At 39.5% G+C, this 12,717-nt stretch overlaps 1 protein-coding gene across 2 annotated transcripts in view; it reads right to left on the bottom strand.

Annotated features, from left to right (window-relative positions):
* The window catches only part of ahcyl1 (adenosylhomocysteinase-like 1), a 30,373-nt gene that overhangs the window by 2,656 nt on the left and 15,000 nt on the right, over nucleotides 1-12,717 (bottom strand). For both annotated transcript variants that reach the window (XM_012870622.3, XM_012870623.3), the window contains exons 2-16: nucleotides 10,370-10,484; nucleotides 8,993-9,136; nucleotides 5,796-5,896; nucleotides 5,588-5,690; nucleotides 4,539-4,633; nucleotides 4,329-4,435; nucleotides 3,827-3,943; nucleotides 2,681-2,744; nucleotides 2,472-2,560; nucleotides 2,228-2,298; nucleotides 1,938-2,032; nucleotides 713-811; nucleotides 514-582; nucleotides 348-426; nucleotides 102-222 (exon numbers count right to left, since the gene is read on the bottom strand). In XM_012870622.3, coding sequence (XP_012726076.1) covers nucleotides 102-222; nucleotides 348-426; nucleotides 514-582; nucleotides 713-811; nucleotides 1,938-2,032; nucleotides 2,228-2,298; nucleotides 2,472-2,560; nucleotides 2,681-2,744; nucleotides 3,827-3,943; nucleotides 4,329-4,435; nucleotides 4,539-4,633; nucleotides 5,588-5,690; nucleotides 5,796-5,896; nucleotides 8,993-9,136; nucleotides 10,370-10,484 — 1,469 coding nt within the window. The remainder of the gene's footprint in view (nucleotides 1-101; nucleotides 223-347; nucleotides 427-513; nucleotides 583-712; nucleotides 812-1,937; nucleotides 2,033-2,227; nucleotides 2,299-2,471; nucleotides 2,561-2,680; nucleotides 2,745-3,826; nucleotides 3,944-4,328; nucleotides 4,436-4,538; nucleotides 4,634-5,587; nucleotides 5,691-5,795; nucleotides 5,897-8,992; nucleotides 9,137-10,369; nucleotides 10,485-12,717) is intronic.

Genomic DNA, 12,717 nt, shown 5'->3' with positions numbered 1-12,717 from the left:
TTATTGTACTTCTTTATATTTTATCACTCTTATCTGTTTATCATGGTAAAACGCTGTAATTTGAAATGAAGAGTAACCGGCAGGAAATAAGTGACCCGGACCTGTAGTAATTTGGCTTGAACGGGCCGTTCTTGTTCAGCCCCATGTACTTCGCCTGCTCGTCAGACAGCTCCGTCAGGTGGGCATCAAAGTTGGGCAGGTGCAGACTGGCCACGTACTCATCTTGGAACAGAGACAGAGAGCAATTCACAACCACGAAGCGGACATTATCTTCGCCTCCATCAACGCTGCGCGTCCAGAGGCGTGCCATAAGGTGGCAGCAGTGAGCGGGAGTTAGGACGTCTTACCCATTTTCTTGGGCAGAAGATAAACATCTTGTTTGTAACGTCCCTCTGGAGCGTTGTACAGCTCAATCAAGGCCAGAGCCTACAGACAGCGCAGAGAACACAGATGTGAGACTTACAAAGCAACGCCTGCGAACATTATGCTGCTGCGCTGGGCAATAACGCGGACCTGAGTTGTAGCAGTGATGGACAACACAAACGTAGGCACCGTAGAGCAGCTCAGATTTAACAGACGACCCTGAGAAGAACACAACACATGTAAAAACATTCATTATTAATCATGTGACCAAAATACATAAACTAGAAGTAAAGTCAGAAGGATGAAAACAAAAACAGCAACTGTTAAGAGTTTACTGTGGAGTTGTTACCTCTGCCAGCACAACAACCCTTTTTCCGTCTGGCCAGATAATGTGGTCGACCTGAGAGCGAACCCTCTCCCAGGTCAGTTCAGGGCTGCGTAGGCTTGCCTGAGGATGCACAAGAGAAAACACAGCACAAAATTCATTAAGAAGGGGACAATGGTCATCAGCCGATAAAACAGCTCCGACTAGACCAACGCAAGTGAGCTCAACTGTGTTGGATTTTCATTTTTTTAAAACAATCATGAAGGGATGATCACGTCTTTAACTGTTTGGATGGGTGGTTCGTATGAAGTAAAATGACGTGAGCCCAGGCCCTCTCAGCAGAACAGTGAAATCTAACCATTTGATTTTTCTCTGTCACTGGGTTCGCCGCTGCCTTTGTTCGGTACCAGATCCAATGCCTAGGACCAGATCGGTGTCATCATCACAGATTCGTTTAGTAATAGGTATCGTGTGTCCCTCACGAAATGCTACCCCCAATCCCTGGATGCTGGTGTACTGTCTGTGAGCTTTCTTGTGCACTGCTTGCAAAACTGTATTATATTCCCAGCACATTATTTTGTCAATTGACGTTGAGATTTCCACTCAGAATCTATGTTTGCTTTTTACCTTTTAATACAGGGGGGAAGAATATATTTTAAAAATGTAATAAAATGTTGTCTCAATCGTGTTAACCCAAATATTGTGGAGTCTCATCTTGAGAGGGGAAAGTATCTTCACCAGACCTTTTAAATAGCCTTCTCTTTCTTGCATGTGGTTTAAAACATTCCCACCACCATGCAGAGAGTACACAAAACTGAAATATCTAATCAGTGAAACTTTCAAGCTGCCAACGACGGTCATATCAGATTCAGATTAGTCAACACAAACATTTGTTGAGCTGTATCCCTTCATAAGGAAATCTAGGAATATTGGGCTGAGAAACCAAACTAGGGCTTAACCAATTTGCTCTTTACATCCGATCACCCTAAATTCTAAATAATGAGCTTTAATCAGGATAAATCTCGACGAGGAATCAAACATGAAGGCATATTTGCAGAGCTTACAGGATTAAATGTGATCGCAAAGAGCAAAACGTGTTTTTTCTTTTTATTTTCTGAGAGTGTGCCAACCTGTGCTTAAAGGAGCCAGGTTTTGTTCTTTCTCTATTTTACGCTCAAACTCTAGGCTAAAACTGTAAGCAGTAATACTCAGACTGGAACGTCCAACACATAGAAAAACAATAAATTACCACATCGATCTCTGTATTGGAATGTCCCATGTTGCAGACAATACAGCCATTCTTCATTCGGTCAAGATGTTCTCTGGAAACAACATTCTTGTTGCCTGCATTTAAAGAAAGGAAACCTCATGACCTTAAAACAAAATCCACGTGAGGAAAGGGGTTGAGAAGTTACTCAAAATGAATGTTTTGGCCGTAAACCTCAAGAAGAATATTGCAATGAGGCGCATATTTGCATGTGGCTAACACTGTGATCATTAAAGCTGAAGTAATAGATGCCACTGCATGGGGCTCAGTACCAGTGCAAGTTATCACCACGTCCATCTGCCGAATGACCTCACTCAGCTTGACCACTCGAAATCCGTCCATGCTGTGCCAACACAAACCATGTATATGTATTTTGTTCATGCAGGAGAGAAAATAAGATGTGTTATAATGATGCACGGTTTAGCATCACAGCTAATTTAATGCACAACACAGACATTCTAGTGGCGGGCGTGTATTGACGGAGGAGTGCTGAATGCTAAATGTGCAATGACTCACCATGCCTGCAGGGCACAGATGGGGTCAATCTCTGTGATACACACAATGGCGCCGAGGGCTTTAAGAGCAGTGCAGCAGCCTTTGCCCACCTACAGATCACAAGGCAGCGCAGTAAAAAGGTCAGCTGCAGTACAGTAGAAACGCAATCGTTTCAGGTAAAAGCCTTTCTTCTTTGTTTGTTTTTTTTTTTTTTTTTAGGAATGACTCACCTCCCCATAACCACACACAACCACTTGTTTGCCTCCAAACATTATGTCTGTGGTCCTCTTCAGGCTGTCAGAAAAAAACAAATTAATCATCTTGGACCATCTGTATTGTCTTTTTCTTTCTTTACATCATCACTAAAAAAAATTAAAGAGGCAGGTAACACAAGATATTCTGTAAATTAAAAAAAAAGAGACACACCAAACTTTTTTCTCACTATCCGACATTTAATTAAACTAAAAGTTATCTGTATTTGGTCAGTTAGAGTTACGGCAATTTTTTCTGTTTGAGAAATGCAATAATAAAGATAGGAAATTTTCCTAGAGACTTACTAATTACTTCACAATCTTCAAAGTCTACATACCCTGGGTTCCTACGCTTTAAAATAATTTACGAAACCCAGATGAGGATGGTGCAGCTTTGCAGGCTTGGCAGAGATGAACAGTTTTGGGTTTGAAATCGGAGTCTCAACCCAATAACAAATGCAAGAGACCAGGTGATGAAGCTGGCTGAAGCTGGTAAGAAATTATCATTATCCACAGTGTAAAACAAGTCCTGTACCGAGATGGACTGAAAGGCCACTCAGAGAGGAAGAAGCCGTTGGTTCAAAACAACTGAATCCCAACTGAAGTACGGCCATAACAACATCGTGTAATACAGGCGTTTTGCTGCAGGAGGGTCTTTTACACTTCACAAAGTAGATGACATCTTGGGACAGAACAATATGTGGATATATTGAAGCCACATCTCCAGACATAAGCCAGGAAGTTAAAACTTGGCATTGTCAAAATTATTGTTTTGGCAATATAAAAGCCTCTGATCTTACTGTGCAGCCAGCAAGCAGAAACCAACAAGGAACGTGGACGCACACTGGCGTTACATGAGCGCGTCAGGATGATTGGCATGTGGGACAACCAGTAGATAAGGCGATACGATATCCCCAGAAGTTAAGGGACAGAGGTGAGTGAGAACAAAACTCAAACTAATCCCTGCCCTTCGGTGCGAAGAACAGTGACTGGTTAGTTTTTACAGGCCTACAGCTCCCACAGAGATCTATTTTAACCTCTTTTTTCTGAATACATAATGTATTATACAGTGTATGTAAATATCTGGTTTCTGTTGTAAATATTTAAAATTTCTACTTTGCTCACCCGTCCAGGATAGATTCGCGGCAGCAGTAGAGGTTGTCAAACTTCTGCTTTGTAACTGAGTCATTCACATTCATTGCAGGGACACACAGTTTGCCGGCCTTAGACAACTGGTACAATCTGAGGGGACACATCAGGAACCGCATTTAGGCAGATCAGACAGTCACATGACACCTTTGAGCAGATCCAATGAAAGTGTCTTTATGGCATCGAGCAGCTGGCTAATTGAGTCTACGTAACGGTATACATTAGCTGTGTCATCTTTCTCGAATGCCCTGAAGTCATATTAAGGCCAGTGTCCTCATAATGTCATGTATCAATAGCAACATGACTTATATAACACCCTTGGATACTGCTACTGTTGACACAATATTCAGAATGTTATTTATCAGCGATAATACTTTAAGGCAAAGCCTAACTTTCCCAAGAAAACACATCTGAACACATCAGAAACAAGAGGCCATGCTACAGCCGAGACAGAGGCTTAAAATAATAATGAGCGGACCTGTGGACCCCAGTGACACTCTCCTCCACTATTCCTCGGACCTTTTTGAACACGCTGGGATATTTCTTGTAAACCCAGTGGGTTAAATCTCCTCCATCATCCAAGATCTTTAATTTAAAAAGAAAAGAACATCAGTCAACTGCACCGATGATTCCTAAGAAGGCCCCAAAGGTGGGTCTTGAATTTGTGATGTGACTGTGCTCATAATACCATATTGGCCTGCCAGCCATCGGTGTTGACACAGCGATCGATGCACCACCAGAAGTCGTCCTCCGATTCACCTTTCCACGCAAACACAGGTACACCTGCAGGAAGCAAAACAGATATGATGAGCAAAGACAGTGAGCAACAGACCCATTAGGGTGCATTACCCAATAAAAACATAAGCATGAAACCATTACCGGTATCTTTCAAGGTCACAGAGTTCATCCAGGCTTACTATTGAATAAAAAAACCTACCCAACTGTTATTTGTTAAAATGTCAATTGTTATGGTGACAGGATTTTATTCTTGCCAAAAATACAAATTTCACAGCCAGCTTTTACCCGCAAACTGTAATTATTTTTTGCTCATAGTGTTCTTCTGTACAATGGCTCAGAGGTTTAAAGAAAAAAACAGAAAACATCCCCCCCCCCCCAAAAAAAAGTACAAAAACACAATTTTCCAATAGAATAGAAAACAATCAATCAACAAAAAAGAAAATATACAGATTGAAGTATCTAAAATGTATTGTTCTGTGTTTTGAAGCAATGTCTTGTAGCTCGGGATCCATATCAAAGTAAAATGAAATGTCAATATTTGTATGTGTTCATTAACTTCAGCTCTTGATACCTATTTTTGGTCTACAGACTGTAATTGTGACGACCGTCCTCACAGCAGGATGTGCAGCTGCATTTTTTTTTTTAGTACAGCTTGTTATCGTTTCGGAAAGTCAAACTGTATTCAAGGGTCTGCACGTTGTTTGGCTGATCTAATGGATCTGGGTTTTCATGCCGGGTTTCCCCATGAAAATAATGCACACAGTCAAAGAGAGAGACTGTGTTGGCTGCTTCGGCTTTCTGCGTGTCTGTGTTATACAAACCGAATGCAATCTCTTGTTAGTTCTTTGTTTAGAAAGTCCCCTCCTTGTTCTTTCAGAAGTGTGGCGGCCCATCCCTGGTATTTGTACATTTTGTAAAATTCTCATGATTTATTATTTTGCTGTTCACATGAATCTCAGCTTTAAGGGGAGAGATTAAGCTGTGAAGAAACAGTCTCACCGGTTTCAGCAAGAGCAGCGGCCACCTCGTTTTGAGTGGAGTAGATGTTGCATGCGGTCCAGCGGCACTGGGCACCGAGGGCCACCAGAGTTTCAATCAGGACCTAGGAAGGTATGATGGATTGGACTCATGCATACATAATTAGGAGATGTGAGCTGTGACAAAATATCAGATGAGCCTGCAGTGAACAGGAGAGTGAAGAACATACGGCTGTCTGAGCAGTGATGTGGGTACAGCCGACTATCTTCGCACCAGCCAGGGGCTTCTCCCCCTGCGCTCTCTTCCTCAGCGAGATCAGGGCAGACATGTCTGTAAAGGAAAAACAAAATACTGAAATTTTACGAACATAGCCTTTAAGCTCATACACAGCATGTTTGGTTCTCATTTGTAAATACATTTTAAGGGCCTATCAAAAGAATATATCAATTAAGAAGTTAGTAGCACAGATTCCTTCCGATAACCATATTTGACTGAGCATCATAAGACGATTGTGACAGATAACCTTATGAAAACAAACCAGGAAAAAGGTGTCCTAGCTTGGCTGTTAATAAAACAGCTTTTACTGTCAACATTAACGTTTTGAAATTCCAATGAAGCAGCTTGACGGTTGTTCTCAGAAAAGTTCACAGCTTTGTTGTTTCCACTAGAGCCGAGCAATCATCAAATGTCTGTATTTGTGGGGCTCTAACTGGACTGTAAGGTGGTGAAAAACTTAAAATACTTTCTGTCATTCCTTTTTAATGCTTAGGAAAAAAATCCAACAAAATAGTGGGAGAAATGTTCAGCTATCCCCACTTGTCACAGATTTTCTCTATATATAAAATTACTTTTTTACATGAGCCTAAACGTGAAGAAATTCAATAAATTTTGTGAAGCATCAAGCCCTGTGGCCTCTGTGAAATATTTGTATAATTTATGGTGCAACCATTTTATATGTGTAGTGGGTGTACTAGCAGCAGCTGTGTACACTATTCCACTGAGTTAGGACAGACTAGGTTTTTAGTGCCTTTTGCCATTTTACCTTCTTGGTGTTTTTTGTTTGTTTTTACATATTTAATTATTGCCTGACCATCTGAGGATGGAGGTTAACATTCCATATCCAGTCAATGAGTGCCCTGATAATTATTTGCCAAATTAGTCAGGAAATGGGTCTACATCCCTGCACTCACAGCCCTCAGCATCAGACAGGGAGGGAATATTTACTATTAATGCAGACAGAGCGTCTGCATGGTGAAGCACAAGATTAAGTAGGATTAATATCAGCAGGTTTCTGATACTTAAGTAGCACTAACTAGATTTTTAGCAGGCCTGCAAATGTAATTTATACAATGTCTTGCTATGCTCATGCCACACACAAAAAAATGACAGCCTGGCTTATGTGGAGATCACATGATGGCTTCTATCCTGTCATATAGTCGTGCTTTTTAATGCCTTGCTTTTCACATTGAGATCATTCCGTTGTGGTCTATATAAAGTGGAACTGCAATGTTTCTGGATAAATTCCTCCTTAATTTACCCCCCACAGCTCCTTTTATGCCCCTGTTCTGAGGTTCGTCTGAGAGCAACTCGTTATGGTGTGGTCTCCATAAAAGCAAAGGAGGCACCTCACTTCCTGCCCCCTGCAGATCACAGTGTGCTACTCCAGCGCATTCGACCGTTTTTCAAGTACGCTGGGGGACGGTTTTAATGAATTGTGTGGGTTAGTACATCCAACAACCAAACATTTTGACTTATCCACTTGTAGTTTTGGCAACCTTGAGCTTGGACTACAAAATTGCAGCAGATACAATTTGCAAATTCAGTAAGTCTTTTAGTTTTGTAGAAAACTGAATGGACTGAAAAATATCAACAACAAAAAATAAATAATGAACCAAAAAGCATATACGGGCATCTATGCAGCAACTGGACAGAATACATTCAAATTTCTGGCACTCCTAGAGACTCCAAGTACTCTACAAATTGTATTTAAGGGCTAGATAAATGGATTTTGCATGATATGTCTCCTTTGAGAAAGGCAATGCTGGAGCATTACATTTAGTTTGTCATAGAAACACAAGGCACACATTTCTAGACTCAAAGTTCTAGATTTTCTGAAAGCTTTTTAAAATATTTAACAAAAAATATTTAACTACTTGAGTCTTATTACATTTATTCTCCACAAATCACAAGGCAGCACAATGTGAAGTTGGGCAAAGAGATGTTTCAGTCTTGGAACTTTGTTAAATGTTTTTGTTTTTATTTTATGACAATTGTAAAGTCTAGATCAGACTATCCTACAATAAATACAGATTATTTGAGACACAGTTTTAATCTTTTATTTACAAACAACCAGATTTATAAGTTTTTTTGTTTTGTATTGTTTCTGTACCTGAACATCCAGTTTTAAAACTACTGGTCTCGTTTAAAATCTTAATTACCCTAACCCTACATCTTAACTACCCTAACCCTAAGCTTCTTGGAGCTAAAACAGTGGCCACATAGCATTTTTTGGTTTATGATGAGCCTGTGTTTATGGATTGGACTAAAAGATGTGCTGTAATTTGGCAAATAAAAAAAATAAAAAACGAGCATCTATACATTTTCTATTTAACGTTTTATATTTTAGGTATTTAAGTAAGGAACAAAGACTGTAAAGAAAACATTTTGACAATATCGAATTCAATAGTTTTCAACGGTATGAAAATAACACATGAATGCACATATAAGCGCTGAGTTTGTACTTTTACATATAAGAGATTATAAGATTATCTTGATTTGGATGAGTAAAGACTGAGCACCCCTTTGTAAAATTTTTTTTTATAAAAACAGGAATAATAAAATCCCCTTCGTACAAAATGATCCCAAGGACTGGAAAAGGACTGACTAGTTTAACAACAGTAACGTTCCATCTGCAGCCCTGTAGGTTTAAATAAACACTTGTCGAGCACTTGCATACTTCACATTAACAATGTAAACAGCTAGTAGGACAGCAGAGTAGAGAGAAACTACAACGCCCACCTCTTAGAGACTCAAAAGTAAAAAAACAGAGTTGTAATAATGTTTGCACAATAACACTCTGTTTAAGACCAAAGTCGTTAACTGCTGAATCAGCAGATCACTTTTAACAAGTAGTGTTTAAACAGCTATATGCGAAATATTCAAGAACAAGAAAGTCCAACATAACTTTGTTTCAGAAGTCGCAAAAACATCTGAAATTTATTATATAGATTGTCTCACAGCAAAACAGCTGAGAAACTCACCATTCCTCAAGCATGTACTGTATGCGAGTGTCTCCTTTTACGGCAGAAGGGGTTTCATAGTAAAAGAAAAGCTACCAACTCAGAGCTACACCATTAAAACAAATCATCTGCTGTTAGGGTTTCGTGAAAAAAAGCTATATTATCTTCTAAGTGCATCTGCTAGTACCTTGCTCTGCTATTTCAATTTCTCGCCGGCCGAATTCAGCCTGTTTTATGTTCTTCACACAGAAGTCGGTGCTGCCGTGGCTGTTGACCTGGGCTTTGTCCCGGGGGGAGGTTTCATCATCCGAGCTGTCGGTGTAGGATGCAGCTGGAACAGGAAGAACACAAAATGTCACTTTTGTGTTAAAACACACACATGGAGCCTATTATCAAATCTATTCTTCAACTCTATCATGAAAAAAGAGGGATCACTGTGTTTGCGGATCAGTTTGTACAGTGCCTTGTAACATTTGTCAGTTTTTTTCAACTACCTGTGTATTTTATTGGGATTTGTGTGATAGGCCAAGAAAGAACAGGACATAATGGTGAAATGGGAGGACAATTAAACTTGGTTTCCAAAGATCTCTATCCAGCATATAATCAGTTCTGGCCATCTTCCCAGTACCTGCTGAAAAATAAAACCCAGCCCACAGCATGATGCAGCCCCCACCATGTTTCACAGTGTTTCAGATTATGCGCAGTTTTAGTTTTCCTTCACACAGAATGTTTAGCGTAAAAGCCAAAAAGTTACATTTTAGACTCATCTGACCAGAGCACCTTCCTCCACATGCTAGCTCTATCTGACTTGTGGCTAACAGGTCTTCATTTTTCTTTTGTCTTGTTTTTTCTTCTTCCCTGTCTCCCATAAAGGCCAGATTAAATTCATTGCAGAATGAACAACTTACAGTTTTCTAGTCAGAAGATGTTCCCCGTCCGAGGTTGAGCCCAAGTGTTTCCAATATTAGATGATGGATTAAATGATACTCCATAAAAAATCTAATCTATCTTGGTATACTGGTTTGTAACCTAACTCTGATTTACCCATCTCCATAACTTTCTCCCTGACCTGTCTGCTGTGGTCTTTGTTCTCCATGATACTCACTGTTCACTTATCTTATCTATCAAACCTCTGACTCCTTCACAAAACAACTAGATTTATACTGAGATTAAATTACACACATCCAGACTCTAATTACTAATAAAGTGGCTTCTGAAAATGTTTGGTTACATCGGATCCTATTTCAGGGTATCAGGGTAAAAGCAAATTAATATACAAGCCACACGTTCCAGATCTTCCTCGCAAAAACAATGCAGAATTTTTATCTTTTACTCCAAATTTATGTTCTATCTTGTGTTGGTCTATCATCTAAAATCTGAATAAAACACAATGGAATTTAACAAATTTGTGAAGAAGCTCAGTGGGTTCAAGACTTTTGTAACTCACTGCATTGCATTTATGGGTATAGGCCAAAATCTTTCAAAGGGTATGAGTATGCTATAAAAGCACTGTTGTTTAAAGATAATAGGTGGTTCTGAACTGAAATATTTGGGTTTGCAGTACCTGAGCTGTAGCTGTCTGTGGAGGACTGTGAGATAGAGCGGGAGAGGGAGCGGCGACCGGCCTTGGTTGGAAACTTGCTGAATTCCTGCTTGTCCTCTGCATTCGCAAACTGAATCTGGGGGTAAGAAAAGACAAAATTCAACACCGAGATCATAGGTAGACGTGGAAAAAAAGTATCAGCATCACACATTAACAGCGAAGATGCTCTGTAATATGCTTACATAACTGTTTATTTTTGGACTCATTTTGCTGTTTCAGCCTCAAAGCTGTACTTTGGGGGAGGGAGGGGGGTGGATCAGCTTGTTTTTGTGAAACACAGGTGGATCAGGAAGAAGAGAGCCGCTGCTAATTTTTTTGATGTGCTCTCCTGCTCTGTGTTTTATGTTTTGCTCAGATACGGAGGCTTGAGTTGTTGTTGGATGCTAGCTGTTATTCATCATGTTAAGCAAAGCCTTCAAAGCACCAGAGATCAAAGCCCTGGAAACACATGAATCAGATCAGCAAAAGCTTGATTAGCCTCTGCATGTTGTAGCCTTGCTTTTAATAAAAGTCGCAACTGTTTGAGAATCTGGTCTGGGCCTCTGACATCAAAACACATTTTTGAAGCTTATAAGCTTTAAACAGGTGTAGGGAAATATTCAAAAATATATACTGTTACATCACAATGCCACATGTAACTCTGGGCTTCAGCACTTATAATAAACAGAAGGTCTGCAGGGATTACGTGATGTCCGTTAATTTTACAAGTTTTGTGTTTTGTAAAGTTGGTGAATGCTACAATCTTAAACAGACCCTCTATAGAACCAACAATGAAACTAGAGATGCATTGAGAAACTTCCTGGTGACTGAAATTGGCAGATTTTTAACTCGATCAACCCTGGCCAGTTATCGGCTGGTCAGAAACTCAAAGATCCGATCTTTATGGGGTTTTTTTATCTGTGAACTTTGATGTCAATGACAATGAAAGTAATCCACGCATACAAAGATATCAAAACTGGGGCTGTGACTTTAACAAGTTAATATTGATTAAACTATTACAGAAATAATAACAGTTTAAAAATGTATAATTGCATGATTTAGTAGAGTATGATGTATAAAACTGCTGGTTTTCTCGCCACGACACATCTTGAATGTAAATAAACACATCTGGATCTATAGGGTTAGATGAAACACTCCTTGAAAGCAAAATCTCCACCTAGTTGCCAGATATCAGCAAAATCTACATTTTATGTCTGTTCATTGATTCAGCCATTAACCAACATTTATTTGGAGTAAAAAGAAAAAAAAACTTTGACTATTGTGCTAAATAGTGGTATTTGATCAAAAAAATAGGATTAATCAGAATTTGTTAATTACAAAGCCTCCAATTAATGATATGTTTTTAATCACATTCCACCAGCATACAAAACACATTGGTCCAAAAATGAAGATTTGGGTAATAAATATGAATCGGACAGGGAATACGTTTTGGCCACATAAAAAAAAAGGATGTGCAAAAAGACATAGAAAGCCAAGAAACCTGTGGAAATCTGTCAGAAATTAGAGAAAATTCCCGCTGCTTTGAGCAAATTAATATCAACTGGTTTAATATTAACAGACCTATAAACAGGTTTGTCATTACCAGATTATTGCACAGAGTAGTACAATTGGTTAAAGCAAAGATTGGGTCAGAAAAAGTATTTGGCCAAACATAATATTTGCTATTATTATAGCTGCCTTTTTAAATTTATGGATGTTACAGCTAGTGCCTATTGCATCATAATCCAGAAGTAGAAAGAACAGAATTTTCAATGCAATTCAATGTTATTTATAGAGCATGTCATCCCAAGGCACTTTATAAAGTCAAATTCAATCAGATTTTACAGATTGGGTCAGATTATACAGATTGGTCAAAAAATGTCCTATATAAGGAAATCCAGTAGATTGCAAGTCTTGACAAGCAGCATTCACTCCTCATGAAGGAGTGCAGAGCCACAGGGAGAGTCGTCTGCATTGTCCATGGCTTTGCAGCAATCCCTCATACTGAGCAAGCAAGAAGCAACAGTGGAGAGGAAAACTCCCCTTTAACAAGGAGGAAAACCTCCAGCAGAACCAGGCTCAGTGTGAACGGTCATCTGCCTCGACCGACTGGAGGTTAGAGAAAACAGAGCAGAGACACAAAACGGAGACAAAAAAAAAAGCACAGAAGCACACATAGATCCAGACATTGAACCATAACACAGCTCAAGCCAGATGCCCCTCATGAGATTTCTGACAAAAGAGTCAATAGAATGGTCGAAGACCTGAGGAGCACTCACAGATAGCTTCAGAAAGATAATAGTGGTTTTTCCAATGAAAACACTGAAGCT

The sequence above is a fragment of the Fundulus heteroclitus genome, chromosome 1 (genome assembly GCF_011125445.2).
Source record: "Fundulus heteroclitus isolate FHET01 chromosome 1, MU-UCD_Fhet_4.1, whole genome shotgun sequence".
In the NCBI taxonomy this organism is placed as follows: domain Eukaryota; kingdom Metazoa; phylum Chordata; class Actinopteri; order Cyprinodontiformes; family Fundulidae; genus Fundulus; species Fundulus heteroclitus.
Note: the sequence above shows the minus strand (reverse complement) of the source record. Positions and strands in the feature narration are given on the sequence as shown.